The sequence below is a fragment of the Lepisosteus platostomus genome, chromosome 3, assembly GCF_059453375.1.
Source record: "Lepisosteus platostomus isolate fLepPlt1 chromosome 3, fLepPlt1.hap1, whole genome shotgun sequence".
NCBI lineage: Eukaryota > Metazoa > Chordata > Actinopteri > Semionotiformes > Lepisosteidae > Lepisosteus > Lepisosteus platostomus.
Window position 1 is genome coordinate 33,929,488 of NC_142613.1, and position 19,313 is coordinate 33,948,800.

A 19,313-nucleotide genomic window follows, 5' to 3' on the forward strand; every position below is an offset into this window, starting at 1 on the left:
TAGCAAAACATGGACTTTGCATACAAAGGCAGGGAACCTGGTAAAGAAACATACTAATAAAATGTATCAAACCTTCTGGCACTTCTGTGCTAACACATTTTATTTTATGCCATTCAATGGTATTACAGGGTAGAAAGCGCCCTCTGAAAGGCACTGATGCTCTTTAAGCTACTCAGAAACCAGGGAAACCAAGGCTGTCAAATTTGGTTGCTAAAAGGGAAAGATAATAGATACTGGTAGTATTTTGTTTCATAGATTAAACATATAGTACTGCGTGTACTTCTCTGCAATGTATTAAGTTTATTTTATTTACTTTACTTCACCTCTTAAAATCAAGGTCAGATGATCTTTATTCTATCTATTTAGTGTCTGACTCCAGAGACTAGGGACTAGGGCATACCTAACAGGACAGACATTTCAAGAAAGCCTCTATTAATAATCACAGCTTGTAGATTATACGGTTTCAACTTTTGTAATCACAGAAACGTTATTAATCGTAAAATGCTACCAAACCTGCAGAAAGGACAGAATTGACATGAGTCATGGATCAATCTGTCCTCTGGGCTCAAAAATAAGGAGGCAGGTACAAGAATAGTTTTTGGAATAAGCTACATCAATAATATTCTAAATAAGAGTCTGTAGGATGCTCTAAGAAATGGTTGGAACTGATTCTCAAATCAAGAAGCTACCAACCCCATCACACATCTTTTCTTGTGGTTTTATGAACTGAGAATTCCTGTGTAGGAATATAAAGGGGGTTTTCCAAACGGGTAGGGTGCCAAATGGCTTCTACTCATTCATGACTTTTTTTACCCTTCCCCTGCCCACAAAACATAAGAGTAATAGACAGTACAAGTGCAATACATCACTGAGAGCGTGAGGAAAGCTAAACAACACCTGTTCCATGGGTCCTATTGAAGAGGTCAAGCTTTATCAAAATGGTAATCCCTCTAAAGATTCTTTCAAAGATCCAATTTGAAGTAACATCAGGAACCCTCGTCATGTTAGGTATAAAGAATTTTCTGAAAAATGGCCCTTGAATCAAGGTTAAAACATGAGAGTAGCGCAAAAAATAAAACAGAAAATCATACCAAGTACCAGGTCGCATAAAACTTCTTTTAAAAAAATTGTCTCGACAATGCAGACTCCCCATTTCCTTGAAGTCCATAGTTTTATATAGTACAAGGCCAGATTCTGACCTTGAAATTCTACATGACGATAAAAGAATTTTGCTGGACCCTTCCCAGAAAGACGTCCGGATATCAGGGAAGCAGGATGTACTTTTTCAGCTCAAATAAAGGAGAGAGATACAGTCTATAGTTATTAATTTAACATTGCCACTGCCTTCATTCAGTCTTCTGGCAAACAAATTTTCTGGTAACCTTGGAAAACAGCAAGAACTATGTCTAAGGGTTTAGAAATACTGTAGATATAAAGCAAGTCCCATGTTTCTTGAATTCAAATATTTTATTGCCAAACTTACTGTAAGTGAATTATGAAACTAACAAACTGAAATAAACCTACTACAAATAGAGTACCGTAACACAATTAAGAGACCAGCCTCTCTCTACAGTGCCTGTGTTAATTTTCACAGCAACTGAAGAAACAGTAATATAGAAAATTAACTGGGCACTGTAGTACTGTACTATTTGTAAATTTTCATGAGTGTTGAAAACATATTTACCTTGTTACAAACCAGGTTATTTTTCATAGTACTTAAACTGTATTTCCCATAGTCTACAATACCAATTTAATTATACTGGCATGTGTTGCCACTTTGTACCCTAATATCTCCTAAGATATCGGAGGCTAGGCAAAACCTGGACCTAGACACTAGTGGGATGAGAGACCTCCAAGGAAATACTGGTTGCTGCTGCAGGAGGAACTGGTGAGACCATTAGGTTTCAGTCTTCTGTCTGGACCAGGTAGTGGCAGCTTTAAAGTTTAAGATTTTTAACTTTAAAATTGTCTAGTTTTAAGATATCTGCAAGGAAGCCTCCAGCACTTTCCACTACTCTCATTGTGAATCTTCATGTGTTCAGAACCCCTGGATCCACCTTACTTAATGGGTGGTCTGTCATGTCACAACAATATATGATATTGAAGCCACTTTCCAATCAAATTGGAAACTTACATGCAATCCTACAGTTAATACTAAACCAAGACCACTTTAACATGGACTGTTGTTGTGAATGAGTGCTGTGTGGGCACTACTGAAATTGCAGTACATAAAGAAATATTTATCTTAATTTTTTAGTATGTGGAACTGGAAGTAGCATTATAGTGTCTGGTAATGAGATCACTTGATTATTTCAATACAGTCACACATTACTCACTGTGATGGAAATATTTTACCAGGAGGTTCCTTTCAAAGGCAGATCACACACAAACACTGTACTGTAGTTCTAGTCATGAATTTGCCCAAACAATTGGATTAGCAATTGTGATGCAAAATTCACACATGGTAAAGTAATAACAATCCCAGATCAAAATAAAGGACTCCAAAACTCCTTTTGCATTGGTAGTTTTGTACCCCAAAAATGTACATATAAATATCTTGGAAATAGTCACTGAGGAATGAGAAAACAGTTCTGTGTTAGTTAAGATCATAGTTAGCCTTAGAGAAGGAATTTCAAACTCCAGGAGGGCCCGGTGTATTCTTGATTTTGTTTCAACCTAAGTAGACAATTAAACAACTAACCTAAATATTTTCTAAAATATATATAGGATTTTTCATAAATGTTGATTAAACAAGAAATCCATATCCTAAAGGTCCAGTTGCCTCCTAACCACCCGAGCCTCTTTAGAAGTAGTAGAATTATGCAGCTAATTAATAATAATTAGATAGCTAGAACCTGATTTGCCAGCCTGTGCTGTTATTAGTATGAAATGGTTATAAAGTCTTGCAGTCACCTGAGCAGAATTAATGGTCTAATGTTTCTGTGAGTATTAAATTTACACTAAAATCACAAACTACACATATACAGTAGCATCAAAGACATATGAATGGCAGGACAAAGAAATACTGGCATACTGTGCATTATAAGGGATGCAGTTAATTGTCATACTTGTACTTGTGTAGGACCTGAGTACCAGATCTGGTAAATTGCGAGAAAAAAAAATAAGGCTCCATTTTGCCCCTTCTTACAAATGTGAAAATATAGCATATCCAGACATATAGAAAATAAGCTGTATCACACCTATTGAACATCTTTGCCCATGTTTACAGATTCAACATGCCACAGCTACCAGCCAAAAACATGATTATGCTGATGTTCGGCAAAGGTATGTCATTTTTCAATCACGATACGATGTGTACGGTACCAAACAGTAATGAAGCAACACATAGTAAATGCTATTACTTTACATTTACTTGAACCCATATGTATATACTGTAGTGTTATTTGCTGCATTGCATGGTTGCAAAGATATTGTTCATAGAGGTGACTGCAAGTATTCATAACTACCCTGTATTTCCCATAGCAAGAAAACACTACAGGCCATTCACAAGAACATGCTGTTGACGACAGTGGATTGGAAGGAAATAATCAAAATTTCCTTTTTTATTCCATTTATGAATCAAAACTTTGCTAATTGAAAATGCCATGTTGCTCGAGGAATTTCTTATAGATTGAAACCCAATCTGTTCTGAGCTCTGGCCTGCTGATGGAAACTGCAACTCTGACTATATTATACTGTACTGCTACTACGTGTAAAAAAAGCTGGGTTATCCAAAGGAGGTGTGTGGGAGAAGAATTGCACTGTGGTCTTCAGGAGGTCACACTGGTAGATTGCTCTGCTTGAGAAGTTGCAGTAAGGGCCTTGGGGCTGGCCGACAGCATTCGCCGGGCATGGTTATACCCAGCTGTGAAGTCCTGGCTGAATTGCTCCTGGGAGTGATGGTGGCACAGGGAGGGCCAGGGGTGCCCATGAATCAGCCCCTCCAGCCTCTTGATGATCTCGTAGTCAGGGAGCGCCAGGGTGTTGACATTCAAGCCAACCATCTGGGACACCACTTCACGGAAATCCAGCAGCTGACACCAAGAGCCAAGTGGGGAAAAATACAACCATGTTGCTTAATGGCAAAGACTTTTGTATCACTTAAATGTCGAATAAACAATCATGATCATAGAAGAACCTCTCTGTCTGTTCAATTAGATAGCTATCACACAAAATACATTTTTGTTTATGCCGTTGATTAATGTTCAGTACTTGAATCCTTCTGACATTTTGCTGCATTTACTGATCAAACAGTAGTAAAACAAATAGAAATTGGTAATTTTCAGTCATCTGCAATACCTACAGATAGGTGACAGTATAACATATGGAAATACAGTACAACCTGCCTTTTTGTAACTGTATTAATAAATATATGCATTGTGAGACTATACTTCACAAAGAAAATTGTATCACTTTATTTTTATTCAGTGCTAATTAACTACATAGAAAGAGATTCTATAAATACATAGTAATTCAAAATGGTTTTGTGTTCTTAAGAAATTATCGGTAAAATACTCTATACCTCCTGAACTAATAGGGGTTACAGTTTTCAGTATGTCCCCTGATATTTAGTTAGAAATGTTTCCAACACATTTCAAAGACTATATTCTTAAATATTTATAAAACAAAACTGACATTGGATTATTGCAATGGAATATGCTGTTATTGAATGAAACTGTCCATGCAGGATTAAATTCATATATCATGGTGGTAACATCTACAGATGTGTGCTATTGAAAATTAATTTGAAATATTGCAACCAATGAGCAGATTATTATGTCCTCATTAAAACTGATGATATTTAATCTTGCCTTATTGTAACAGTTAGCTAAATCCACAGTCAACACCTATGCGGAAATTCCACCCATTTAGAATGGACAGAAAAACTCTATAATTCAGATTGCCATGAGTTCATTTTCCCCCTCTAATAAGTAGTACTGAAAAAGAGGGAAAAATGGAAAACAATCTATTTAAATATAGATGTAATATCTTTTAAGAATGAGTTTCTGACAGTTGTCTTCAGTGTTAGGTGGTATTTTACATTTTAAAACATGCGTAGAAAGAGATATATTGGTAAATGTCATCGAGGAAGCACTAGTCTCTCTTCATCTTTGTTCTCTCTGTGTTTCATGGTGTTGATTTAGTTGTGCTTTACCTGTCTCTCCCTCTTGGCAAGATCCTCCAGAGTGTGTTTGAGAGTCTTCAGCTCACTGGTGAGGCTCTCTAGCAGGCTCTGGGCTCTCTGTTTCTCTTCTTTGGTGATATGTTCAGTGACGTCTAACTCAGATTTCATTGTGGTCAGCCTCTTCTCTGCCCGCAGTTTCACCTTCTCCAGCTTATCCAGGCTTTTGTTCAGCTCTTCAATTGTTTGATTCTGCTCCATGGTCTTAATCTTCAAAATTGAAAACAAAAACAAAAACAAATATAATATCAGTCATTAAGAGATCATTTTCAATGACGTTCAAGGACTTTCTGAAAATTTAAGAGAACACAATTTGGTTTTAATGTTGACATATTTATCCATACTAATTTGTCAAGCTATCAAAATCTTACTTCCATCACAACTGAGGCCGATGTAGGCCCTAACCAAAATTGTGTTTTTCCTAATATTACCTCTTATAAAATGATTAAGGTAACTCAAGACTAAAACTGATGGAGACATTTAAACTAGCAAAAAATGAGAATTTGAATTTAATGAATCATTACAGGGGCAGCACAATGGCACAGTGGTTAGCATTGCTGCCTTACAACGCTGGAGCCCTGGATTCAAGTTTGGGTCTGGGGTGCTATCTGTGTGGAGTTTGCATGTTTTCCCCATGTTTGTGTGGGTTTCCTCTAGGTGGTCAAGTTTCCTCCCACATTCCAAAGACATGCTGGTACAGTATGTGCAGATGGCTTTTGGGAAAACTGCCTCTGGTGTGAGTGTGTGTATGTTTGTGGCTATGTGTCTTGCAAAGGACCGGCATCCTATCCAGGGTGTATCCTGCCCTGCACGTCTAGATTCCAAGCTCCGGCTCCCCCGTGACCCTGAACTGAATAAAAAGTGATGGATGGAATGATTCATTATGCATGAAGCCAAGTGTAACTCTATAACAATTACAATTAGCCACCGCGGCATCACTAGATTTAAGAAATGGAAGGTGTAAATTAAATTCCGAGATTTCAAGGATTTAACCTCGAGTACACCCACATTTTGGGGCATGTTAAAGGGTAAAACAAAAAAGAATCAAAAATTTAAAATAACGATTAAACAGAATTAAAGCAATAAAAACGGAGATTACAAATGCGGACAAAAGAGAAAAGAAAACACTAATTAAAAGCCTGACTAAACAGGTAAGCCTTTAATATAGATTTAAAAAAGCACTGTAATCAAGAAAAGAGAGAATGCAGGCAAAGTTTCTGAGTTAAAAGTAAGAGACTTTACAGATGGCAGATTTATTTGTGCATCAAAACAGAGTTCAGGATCAATCAAGAACCTTCTTGAAGACTTCTCACAGTAGGGTCTAATCTGAGGCAAGTGTTTCCAAATTATAGTGTGTTTAATACATAAGACGCATCTCCAGCCCTCCCGTCACGATCTGAAGAGTCTGTTTCTCCACCTCAGACAGGGAGAATCCACTGCCTCACTTCCCTACCTTGAGCTCATTGGTATAAGACAGCTGTGCTTTGAGCTCGGTGTTAGAGAGGCGGGTGTAGTCCAGCTCCTTCTGCAGCCTCTCGACCTTCTTCTGTAGTTTCCGGACCGTGAGATTGGCCTCGTCTCGCTCCACCGCCACCGCCGTGCGGCTCCTCTTCTCCTCCTCCAGTTGGGCGACCTTCTTCCGCAGCAGCTCCATGTGCAGCTCCCTGCTTTCCAGCCGCTCCTTCTGGCTCTTCAGCTGAACAGGGAACAGAGCAGCAATGTCAGCTGCAAAGCCATTAGGGTACCATTAGGGTGGAGTGGTGGCTCTGTGGCTAAGGATCTGCACCTGTGGCTGGAAGGTTGGTGGTTCAAGTCCCGCAGCTGGCAGAGGATTCCTACTCTAATGGGCCCCTAAGCAAGGCCCTTAACCCCAACTGCTCCAGGGGTGCTGTACAATAGCTGACCCTGTGTTCTGACCCCAGGCTCTCTGCCTATCTGTGTCTCATGGAGGGCACGCTGGGGTATGTGAAAAGATTAATTCCTAATGCAAGAAATTGTATAGGGGTAATAAAGTGATGTTATGTTACATGGGAAGTAGTAGTATAAGACCTCCTACATAGGCCTGGGTACTGGTTTTGAAACTCTTTAACACTAAATTCCCATGTTTCCAGAATGACATCTGTGTCACTCGTGATGCATTTCCCCAGTGCTCACACCCTGGAATGTGCGATGGGGAGATATGCAGTTACTGTATATGCCAGGTATACCAGCCAAAATGGCATATAGGACTTTAAAATGAACTGTCAGAAACACAGCTGAGTACCTACTGTAGTTGATTAAGTGTAAACTGCTGTAGTGCACCCCAGTAATACAGCTATGATCTTACCATTAGATGGATGTATGATGACTGTAATGGAATCTAGGTCTCATGCGCTAACCGCCATACTGTTTGATCTGTAGAAGTATGGTTGACTGGGTCTGAGTGAGACACAGGTTCCAGTTATTAAAGCATCAGACTGAAGTGCTGATTGAACCTACCAAAAATGGTTTATAATCTGATTCCCAAACTACAGCACTTTCCTTATACCTTTTTCATCAAGTTCAGTGTTTCAGAATTTAGATTCATAGTTATGTTTTTGCTACGTCCTATCTATATTAATTAAGTTGATTTTCCCTTAGAATTTTTAGACGGATATCTTTTTATGGGTAGTAGTTTAATTCCGGCGAAAAGCCCAGAAATGCTTGTGTCAATTCACACAAACATTGACATGATTGAGTCACAGGAGATTAAAAAAGCAAAAGATGCCAGGAGTTTGAAAGTTGATTTAAATTCATCAATGCCTGGAAAATTTCCAACATGCTCTGATAATATGCTGAGCTTTTCTTTGATGAATGCTAAATCTAAATCTTTTGAAGTTTGTTTAATTAAGATCTGTCTGCAGCGAGAGAACCAGTCTGCGCCAATCCCTGCATTGAACATAACCTCAGTAATAAAGTCACAGTTCTGTGGAAGGATGCAGCTGCAGAATGTCGATGGTGAGTTGTAAGTGGGATTTGTAGTTGTAAGTAAGGGTACAGCCTGATTAACCACTCTATAACTACGACTCTGAAGCTATGAGCCACAACCTCTCCTTCTTCAGCAAATATGAATACACATCAATGGTAGCCCCTCCTCTACAACTCCCTTTTCTATCTTGAAACAGTTGTTGGAAAACAATTAAATGACAGAAAATGTCCCATTGGATTTCCTGTACCTTCCTCTGTAAATTATGGACCAAAGTCTTATTTTCCAGTACAGCTGTTGCTTCCAGTTTGACAAGCTGCTCTGCCCGGGACAAGATGGCCTCCACTCTCATGTCAAAGCCCAGGTCTGTGGTTACTCTGTCCAGTTTCATCTTCTCGGAGAGCTCCTCCAGGAATCGCAAGTACTAGGAGGCAGGATTAACACAACCAAATGAGAAAATATCTTCCAATCCATTATTAGGAGCTAGTTATCCTAGTGATTTATGTGGGAAGGCTTGCACAGAATCATAAGGCTTGCACAATGCAGGACCTGACAACTATCTACCTGGAGAGACACTTGGTACTTTAACTGAATTGCGAAATCTACTGAGTCAGGTTATAAAGCAATGCTCATGTACACACCACTCCTTGATTTAGAGAGAATGTTAAAATATTTTAAAGAGAGGGAAAAGTTAATAAAGGACCACCAGGCATAAACATATACTAAGTGATGTACATCTACTCAAAATTAATGTTACTATAGTGGAGGTTGAGAGTTCTGTATCATGTGAGTAAAGAAAAGGAATAAAAAGGAATAAGAACAAGAGGCTTTGGCATAATCCAGATTTGAAAGATCAATGGAACTCTTTAATAGTGGCAGAATCTGAAAAGGGAATGAATCCATCTGTATCCTGGTTCCAAACACCATCTAGTGGCAAAAAAAAGATAATCATGGCACTAGATGTAGTGAAGCTTCTTATATTGTAGATCATAGATGCACAACTCCAGTCCTGGACAGCCTGAAGGTTTCTGCCTCTCTTTCGACGCTACCCACTAATTACCTACTTGAACAAGTTGTTGCCTTTCCTTGTTCTTAAAAAGTTGAAGATATAAAGAGACCTTTAAATCTGCAGGAAAGTGGCCCTTGAGGACCAGAGCTGTGTTGTATGTGGTACTAGTGTTTGTACAGGCCTTTTTCCCTTAGCTCTACAATGTTTATGGATGATATAGGACAGTGACAGTACATCGATTATGTCCATTACTTACAGTTTGTTTTTGTTGGCTCAATCCATCACGAACTACGTCTCCAGACACAAGCTCTCCCTCCAGCCCCTTCAGCCTATCCCTCAGCTCTCCCAGCTGCTGCTCAGCCTGCCTGGCCCTCTGCAGAGCAGCCTCGTGGAGCTCCGTCTGCCTCGCCAACTGCTCCGTCACCCGCGACGCCTTTGCTTCCATCTCCACCAGTGCCTGGAACACAGGTGCCCAGTCACCTCCCTCCACCACACAAGCGTGGCAAGAAATATGTCCCAGGTCTCACTCTGCTATTGGTTACTTTCCAGACAGGCACTTTAAGGGCAACAACTGACACCAACAGCAGCAATATCACCCTGCAGCTCACAACTGGCAACCCACTGAAGCTCTACAGGTGTGAGCCTGGTCAGTAGCTGGATGAGAGATGACCTGGGAAATCTGAGGTTGGAGCTGGAAGAGGTGTTGGTGGGACCATTAGGGACCACTCACCCTGCAGTCTATGTGGGTCCTAACGCTGCAGTATAGTGAGGGGTACACTATACTGTAAAAAGACCAGTAAAACCGAGGTCCTGACTCTCTGTGGTCATTACAAATCCTAGGGTGTTTCTCAAAAACAGTAGGGGTGTTACATTGGTGACATAGCCAAATTTCACCCTGGCCTTTACCAATCATGGCCTCCTAATAATCCCCATCTATAAATTGGATTCATTACTCTGTTCTCCTTCCTTACTGATAGCTGATGTGTGGTGAGCGTTCTGGCGTACTATGGCTGCTGTCTCATCATCCAGGTGGGACTGCACATTGGTGGTGGCGGAGGGGAGTCCCCATTGCTTGTGAAGTGCTTTGAGTTGAGTGTTTAGAATAAAGCTCTATATAAGTATAAGAATTATTATTAACTCTTGTTTGAAAGAGTACTAAGTCCTGGTTAACAAGCACACAAGTCAGTTTCTTTAGTTTCTATACCAAAGACAGAGAAAAACACGTCAGAGAAATTTGAAAGGAGCCAGGAACCTGGAGGTGGATAAAGCGGATCCAAAGGACCTGCAAGGTGCTCTAAAAAGTTGGAGAAAAAAATCTTAAATCAATTAGGAACAATGTCCACTGTCTCTACGATGCAACCTTTATGGCCTGCTTAGCAGCTGCACCTCTTTATTGTTCTCTTCGATGCTGCAGATCTCCCGGATCCTCTCTCGGATGGCCTCCTCCGTGGGGTGCACAGTCCCACTGCGGCCGCTCAGCAGAGTGGCCAGGTCCTCCCTGAAGGCCTGAAGCAGGCCCTGCGCAGACTTGGTTTCGCTCAGGCTATTGCGGAGGTTGCCGTTCAGTTCCTGAGAGTGCTTCTTCAAGCTGCTCAGCTCCTGCTTCGAAGCCTCCCAGGCACTTCTGGTAGCCTCCAGCCTTTCCTGAAGGAGCTGATTTTCTCTCTCCAGACTCGTCTTCGCTTGGATAGTACTGTCTAGCTCCTGGTTAACATGCACAAAAGTCCAGGATTTTCATTACAAGTACTTAACTTCTTGAAAAAATGTGACTCTTAAAATAGGCCTTTGTTAAGCTAAAAAGGAACAAGTAATAGGTTTATTCCATGCTGAAAAGAGAAGAAAGAAAACACAACATTTCGACGGTGGAGCTTTCTTTGGGTGTAAGGTCACACCCGAAGAAGGCTCCATAGCCAAAACTCTGTGTTTTATTTCTTCTGTTTTCAGCATGGAATTAATCTATTACTTGTTCCTTTGCAGCCTACGCATGCTGATGCAGCTACCCACCCGAACTACAGTTGTTAAGCTAAATTCAGACTCATTTGAAAGTCAAACACAGTATTATATAGAGAATCACATGATAATGATTTATCATGTATCATCTGCTTTTAGCTGCTCAATCCAAACCTAATATTACACAAATCTGTCAGTAACTTTGTCTATTAAATAACATTATCTAATTTAAATTGATTTACATCACTGCACAACGATTCTACAATGATGCACCACAATTTTATAGCTAAGTTATATACAGTACTGTAATAACTGAAATTCAAAATACAGCAAAAGTCAAAGGACAGATTGAGTGATGCAGGGTACAAAGAGATAAGAGAACAAATAGTACAAAGAGATTAAGATAAAATGAGTAAACAAAAAGAAAAAAAATAATAACAATCATGGCCTATGAATTCACAGTAGAAATGCGAAATTCTAAAAAGAATTATAGAACGATCATGATGTGCACAGAGAGAACCATAAGGATGCAAATGGTTGTGCAAATGGATCTGCTTTGTGTTGGACTTGTCAACAATCAAGAAAGTAGTGCTCTACCGGTCGGAGTGTGTCCAGGTCCCTTCTGCAGGAGACAGCAGCTCTCTGCTCTCGGCTGACCTCTGACACCAGCCTCATCACTGTTTCTCGGCTGGCCTTGGACTCCACTTCATGGGCACTCACACACTCCTTGAGGCTTGCAATCTGGCACCTCTGCCTGTCATTATCCTTATACAGCTCATCAACCTGAATACATAAGGACCTGTGAGTCTACTTCAGAGGGAAAGCCAAAGAAAATGGCTAAACTAAACTCTTTGCTAAGTTTGTAAGAAAAAAACTAATTTGAATATGCAATAGTCAACACAACCTTTGCTGCTGCAGCACTGCTGTGTTCTGGAGAACATGGATTTGTAACAAATCCACCTATCCATTGTTTGTTTTCTCTTGGTAAGGGCTGCTACATACAGTACCAGAGCCTATCAACAGGACTGCAAGTACACAGTTGCTCTTCTCCTGGCTGGGACAACCATTTAGACAAAGGAACCATTTAGACAGCAAGTCTTTAGAAGCAGGGAGGAAACCAGAGTTCTCAGTGAAATTCAACCTCAACATGCAAACTCCACACAGACGGGCAACAAAATCTGAAATCATATCTAAGAGGTATGAGGCACCAGTGTTAAGCAGCTTGCCGCCTGATCATGTCTAATACCAGGCTGTACAAACGGCTTGAGCTACTGAAACAAAGTTAAACTGAAATCTACTGTAAATAGAAACAGATTTTTGATCTTTGAAATAAATTGATGAACATAAGGACCAAATCACATACGAGTGGTGAGTTGTGTATTTACCAAGGAAACCATGACATCCTGTGGGTCCTCCTTCCCCGACCAGTCAATGTTCATTCTGCTGGACAGCCTGGAGAGGAAGTCCTGGAGTTTCCTCTCACTGGAGGAGGCGTGATGCTTTGATTCATCCCATTCACTTATGTACATTCTGGTCACAGAGGTCACCAATCAGATTAATTGATCTTTGGTTTTGCTTATTTCTATCATAAAACTGAAATATCACAATAGAAGGATGGATAGATTTGTATGCATTTTAGGCTTGAAATAGCTAGTTCTGTCATGAAATTAAGAGATCCAGTGTTTGTTTTCACTCTGTATAATATGCATTTGCCTGCACTATTCATTAAAGGTTATCTTTGTTCAGTGAACGCTACTACTAAACCCATTAAAATGCAACACTGGGGAGTCTGCTAGTTATGAGTGCTGCACTAAGTCTTAAACAAGATAGTCAACCTTACTGTAACTTGTCTTCCAGGTCCTGGACTTTCTGCTTCAGCTCATTGTTTTCCTTGATCAGTGCCTGGAAAGTAATCTCCAGACGTGTTTTGGACGAAGCCATCACCCCCGACTCCTGTTCCGTGGCCTGAACCTGCTCTCTCAGACTGCTGATCAGAGAGGCCTGTCTGGCATTGTTCTCCTTATACAAATCCAGCTCTCCCTTCAGCTCCTGAAGTGCCGCTTCTCTGGACGCCAGTCGAGATCTGATGTCTAAAAGCTGTCACAACCACAGTTTTTTTAACATTATTATTGCAAATCATTGTCTTCCTCTTTCAATAAAATGCCCCTTTTTGCTCTTAGGTGACACAGTAGGCCTAGTGTCGGCTGGAGAACAGACTGCTCAGTGCTATGAGTGTTCAACTGACATCAGATGTCACCGAAGTGTGCTAAACCAAGTATGCTCTGGTTAACCCTACTCTTCCAGTCAAGGTGGGGAGAGATAAATAATTTCCACCTCCTGATTCTCCATATAGCAATCATCAAGATCTAGTCTTGTTGTGTACAAACAAATATATAGTATGTGACAACTACTGGCACACACATCACCACAATTCCAACACTGTCAGTGTGCAATGTAAGTGGTCTGTCTCGTTCTTTCAAACCCACTATAGGGTTCATAGGGTATCATAGCTCTTTCATGCTGTGCCCCTCTTGGTCAAGGGTGCACTGAATCCCTCCTTCCTGAATAATCTTACTTGGTTCTAATTGGTTCTATTCACTCAACTCACTAGATTTTATCACCAACTCTGTACACCCTGTCTTCATTAGTAACTAAGAACTGCACATGCTCATCACACTCAGTAGATTTTCCCATCAACTCTTCATTCTTTGTCTTCATTAATCACCAAGCACTGGAGTATTCAACCTGATTAACTCTGTGTCTCCCAGTTCTCAGTCTTTACTAGCACTAATCACTTTAACACAACCAGGCACTAGAGTATTCGAATAGGCTACGAATATGTCATTATGTCACTGAATTGTATTGTCCACTAAATCATTGCTTAAACTCAACTCTTTGTTCTTCCTCCTCACTGAACTGCAGGTCTTCTCTAACTCCTACTAACTCTTCTCTTCACTAATTAACCCAATCCTCCTTGGTCAGGGATACCTGTCTGTATTCATCTCCTGTGCCCCTGACGTAGCAGCAACCACATTGTTTTCTCTCTCATCTCACACTCTCAGACCTCCCATCTGTCTGTTGATGGTGAGGACCAGGGAGTGCTCAGGACTCACCTGTTCTGTCTACACTCTCAGCTGTGGGGAGCATGTACACTGATAACTTGCCAAGTGCCAACCTCTCCAGTCAGACCTGGTTCAGCTGGCCAACCCTGTTCCTGTGATACACTTCAACCCTATTGAGTCTGGCTAACAAGCTACTGTATAGCCCATCTCTCTAGCCCCTGCGACAGAAAAAGCTGTATTTTCTCAAACCTCTCTCGCTCAGTGGGTTCTACTCCCAATCCCATCCCACTCCCATCCCACTCCCATCCTAGGCTGGAGCCTAAATACAAACTGAAACCCTTTACCTTCTGGCTGTTCTTAAAAGCCTTTTAAGTAGCCCAGAGGAGTGGCTCATTCCAAGCAGAGTTTATCCTGACAGCTCCATTCCCTTACGTGAAATTGCACTTCCTCTTAGTGCTAATTACTTATTCAAACCACCTCTGCCTCAATTTCCAATGAGAAAGCTGCCATCAGTGCTCAAGGCCACACCACTGGGCATTTTTCTGAGACAAGGTGATGGCTCTCTCATAAAGCCACCCACCTCTCACTGCTTCGCACGGTATTTACTTGGGTGTCACGTTTAGCTATGAATCCGGTATAGTGGGTATGCGACAGAGGGCCCCCCTCCGTCATCTTCAGGGCTAACAGCTTACCTCTGCACAAGGATTAATAATAACAGATGACAAAAGTAACCTCAGTCTGAGTGCCCTCGTGTTTGATCTGCAAGGCTGCGAGGTCACTGCGAGCAGCCTCAGCGGTCAGGCGGTAGTGGTTCAGGTGCTCCCTTGTGACAGACATGTCCAGGAGGGGGTCCGATCCTGCCTGCGCATAGGAGTCAAGAGTGCTACTTAAAGCAGCTCCCTTCACTTCACAGATGAAAGGTCTTTAGTCCTTTCACACCACACCACACCTCTGCTTCAAATCAAGGCCCATGTAAAAAGAATTCATGTGGAAAAAGGATCAATGGTGCAGGCACGAATCAACGATAGACCATTAACTAAATGTATTTAAAAATTACAACATTTGGAGGGGGATTTCAAAGTTTTGAACTTGAGTTGCTACTGATCTGCTAAAAGTAATCATAGAAGTGTGAAGACACCACCCTAGGAATAGACAATATATAGGGGGTAAAAACAAATAATATAATTATTTTCACTTTGAGCACAGAATTCTTGGAGTCTCTGCAAAAAGTGGACTAAACTTTGAGAAATTATAAAATAATTTCAACATTTTCCTGTTAATTTCTGTTGTGGAAAAGCTTGTGGCCTGGCCATTTTAAGTGCATTCATATAGACCTAGTAATATTGTTTAAAGGCCTGGAAATAAACAGTCTATTTTTCCTCCACATAACAGTAACTTAAAAAAAAATTACAATGTTTTAGATGTTCCGTGATGGAAACAAATAACAAAGTATTTACCCTTTTCAGGATTCTTGGCAAATGATGCTTTTACTCATGCAAACAAGATTAGAACATACTGGAACACACAGACTGTTTTCAAAGCAAATATTAATGCCACACAAGACATTTTTATTAGATCAATCCTTCCAAAGAGTTTAACGTGATCATATTTTTATAAATATGATGTACAAAAATGATAATAATATATAGTTTAGAATGGGGAGTGACGTATGCATTTTAATATGGAATTAACCCCATTTTGTTCCTAACAATAGAAATAATCTAAGTATAATAGAGGCCATTTCTAGGCATTTTGAAAAGGAATTATGACAGTTGTTTGTTTGTTTTTTAACCCAAAGCTACAGAAAGAAGCCTTCTTTTAAGAGAGTGTTTATAATGAGTTATACTAACTTCTCACTTCAATTTGAAATGTTCTTTAGTATACTTACCTTCTGGGAATCAGGTCTACTTACATATCTGAGAAGAAAAACACAATAAAACTTTTAAAAATAAGGTAATTTAGATACATAAACAGTACAGAACAAAATGTCATTACAAAAATCAATGTAAAGATTTCAAATACTGATAATTTTATAAGCTGTGCAATTAGAGTCAAATACTTTATAATGCCATTAAACACTGAATCTTGTCTGAAGTTTCTTTGAAATATGTAACTTAACTACATACATGGTTAATCTGAATGGCCAAAAACCGCTATAGCTGATTATCTGTGGGCCACAAAATCAAGTATTTTAATAATAATAATAATAATAATAATAATAATAAACTTTATTTTATATAGCGCCTTTAAAGGTGGCTTCTCAAAGCGCTTTACAGGATGACAATAACAATAAATAAGAAGACTACAACAATAAATAAGAAAATTTCACAAGACAGGACACAATTATAATTACAACAATACAACAATAACAATAGAGGAGACCGTGGAAGATGGTATTAAGAAGAGCAGAGGGGTGAAGAATGGAACCAGTTAAGTAAAGGCTTTTCTGAAAAGGAGGGTTTTGAGTCTGGATTTGAAGGAGTTTAGAGAAGGTGACTCTCTAATATCCTTGGGCAAGGAGTTCCAGAGCTTGGGGGCATAGCAGGAGAAGGCCCTGTCGCCCATACAATGTAGACGGGCTTGGGGGACAGTAAGGAGGGCAGAATTTGAAGAGCGGAGGTTGCGAGGTGGGGAGTAGGGCGATAAAAGTTCAGACAGGTATTGAGGTGCCAAGCCATGTAAAGCCTTGTAGGTGAGCATGAGGATTTTAAAGTCTACGCGGAATTTGACCGGAAGCCAGTGCAAGGACTCCAGGATAGGAGTAATGTGAACACTTGCGCTAGATCTGGTCAGGATTCTGGCTGCTGAATTTTGGACATACTGCAGCTTGTTCAGAGTAGATTTAGATACTCTTTAAAGCAGATTTTTGTATCTGCAGCAAATTCTGCACACAATGCGATCATTGCTTCATCATGTGGCACACAGGCAGATTGCAGCCAACAAAAAAGAACAATCTACTTTTGGGATTTTTTTAAACTATTACTCTGTTCGTTTACACTAGTGCCTCATATCTGACATCTGATAAAGGCAGAACCATCTGGTGTGGGACAATTTTAATTTTATAGGATTTAGGAGATCCTTAATAAAAACCCTCACTCAATGTGCAAGAAACACCATGGGTACAGAATTTCAAAATGTGCAAAAATTGAATGTATAAAGTTTGGACCCTAGTGAAATAATTGCATAATCTTAAGGGAACAGATAAGAATGGACTAAATTCTTAGGTGTGATGTATATTTGCAAATTTGTATTGTAAAATGGAGATTGTGTAATGTCATTTGGACTTGAAATGGTTTCACCTGTTCTCTAAATTAAAAAAAAAAATGCAAAAGCCATCAATTGTGTGGACACATGCACCCACATCTCCCTATTGAATTATGCCCACACATCCAGTCAAAACTCATTGCACATGCACCTAAATGTGGCCATTTTCTCATATCTGGCAATACATAGCCACCATCAGGCATAGGCACTGCATTCCAACCATTTTCTGATGCAACACGGATAGAAGCATTGAAGATACTACCCCCAGCACATCTAATTATGAGAACTAGGGATTTCATATTTTATAGAGGAATAAAACACTTTCTTTTTCCTTATTACACTCTCCACTCTATATTTACTAGTTTTTTCTAAGTTGTACTGTTTTGATGTTTACGATAATACTATAAATCTGAATCACAGAAAAAGACTCTAATGTTTTAGTGCTTTTAATTTACATCCTCTTTGCCATTACAAAGACACTGCTTCTCTGAGTTTCTTATGGTCAATACAAAGATTGTGATCATTCTGTCAAAGATCTACAGTATGTTATTACTATTGATTACATATCTAATGGAGCTACAGGACATTGTAGTACTTAATCCAATTTAATAAATTACCAAATGATATACCTGTCTGTTGTCAGAGTCAGGATTAGTTCTTCTTTTTCCTCCAGCTGTCTCTTTAAAGTGTTGAGTTGATCTTGAAGCTAGAGACAGATGAGAAAGTATTTTCATTTAAATACTGTCTTTCAGCCATCAATGCCTACCAGGATGGTTGAGTTGTTAAGGTGTTGGACTTAAGATCCAATGGCTTAATGTCTGTGTGGGATGGAACCCCACTCCTGGTAGTATTTATATTAGGAATGTCCTACACTGACAGACTGAAGAAAATTAATCTTTTTTTTTTTAAATCTTGAACAGAGAAAACTACGAGGGTACCTGATACAACATTCAAAATCCTCAAGAGCTTTGACAAAGTCAACTCAGTGGATTTCTTCAGAATGAACAGTGAAACATGAAATAGAGAACACAAATGGAAACTACATGGAAGTGCATATAAAAGAGAGAACATAAAACACTTCCTTACCCAAAGGGTTGTGGGAGTATGGAACAAATTACCCAGCCATTTTGTTGAAGCTGATACCGTAGCTTCTTTCAACAAACAGCTGAATAAGATCTCTGGATCAATTAACAACTATCAAATGCTTAGTAGTAATTATCATTCTTAAAAAGAAAGTTTAAATCAATTGATAAAAATTATGAACCTGTAAGAGAGCCTTAGAATACTCTCATGCTTTATAAGGGGATTATTGCATAGTTAGACTATAGACAACTGTCAAATATATTACTAAAAAAGAAAATACATTGTGTGTTTGCAACTGTGATTACGGATTGATTTGTGCACCAAGAACTAAAGTGGAAAGAAAAGGTAATAGACTACTGTCAATTCCTGTAATAAAAAGCAATAATTTCCTTACAGAAAAGATCCCTACGTACTGTATCTGTATTCATGTTTAAGGTTAAACCTAAATGACACAAAATACTCATTTACTGAAGGTGGCGTAGTATTATTAATAGAACAATAACTCACCTGGCCTATAAGTCTGTTATTTGCAGTCGGGGAAAACGAGCGAAAAGCATCATTTCGATTGACATCGATCAACCTTGAACCCGAATCTGACCTGTTCATGTTTTTTAAGAAAATATTACTTTAGTAAAGACACGAGGAGCTGTTTTTCGTGGAATAGTGGCGTTGTTTTTAAAAGAGATCGTACTCCAGCAATCAACTGCGTGAGTTAGGTGAAGTTTCTAAGCAACATGCAAACATGAAAGAGGTGGTGCATTTCACAGAGGGAGGAGTGGAGCTCTTTTCTTCTCCTGAGTCAGGAATGGGGAAAATTCA

General features: G+C 39.7%; 1 protein-coding gene across 2 annotated transcripts; it reads right to left on the reverse strand.

The window, feature by feature from the left end:
* Positions 1–82: 82 nt before the first annotated feature.
* ccdc170 (coiled-coil domain containing 170) lies at positions 83–19,234 on the reverse strand. 2 transcript variants are annotated; one of them, XM_088625380.1, is made up of 13 exons: positions 19,002–19,233; positions 18,041–18,117; positions 16,036–16,063; positions 14,880–15,008; positions 12,926–13,182; positions 12,471–12,615; positions 11,683–11,868; positions 10,522–10,839; positions 9,392–9,592; positions 8,377–8,550; positions 6,636–6,878; positions 5,156–5,392; positions 83–4,034 (listed from the first exon to the last, which is right to left on the reverse strand). In XM_088625380.1, exons 1-13 carry the CDS (start codon positions 19,098–19,100, stop codon positions 3,771–3,773), a joined length of 2,358 nt encoding a protein of 785 aa, XP_088481506.1. In that variant the 5' UTR covers positions 19,101–19,233; the 3' UTR covers positions 83–3,770. The 2 variants fall into 2 exon arrangements, with proteins under 2 accessions (XP_088481506.1, XP_088481508.1); XM_088625382.1 differs by lacking the exon at positions 8,377–8,550 and having other exon boundaries at positions 19,002–19,234.
* Between the last annotated feature and the right edge of the window lie 79 nt (positions 19,235–19,313).

Coding starts and splice junctions, on each gene's coding strand:
- ccdc170 (XM_088625380.1), bottom strand. CDS start 19,100: ATGAACAGGTCAGATTCGGGTTCAAGGTTGATCGATGTCAATCGAAAT. Junction 18,118..19,001: donor ATAACAGACTTATAGGCCAG/GTGAGTTATTGT, acceptor ATCTGTCTCTAG/CTTCAAGATCAACTCAACAC. Junction 15,009..16,035: donor GTAGACCTGATTCCCAGAAG/GTAAGTATACTA, acceptor TCCTATGCGCAG/GCAGGATCGGACCCCCTCCT.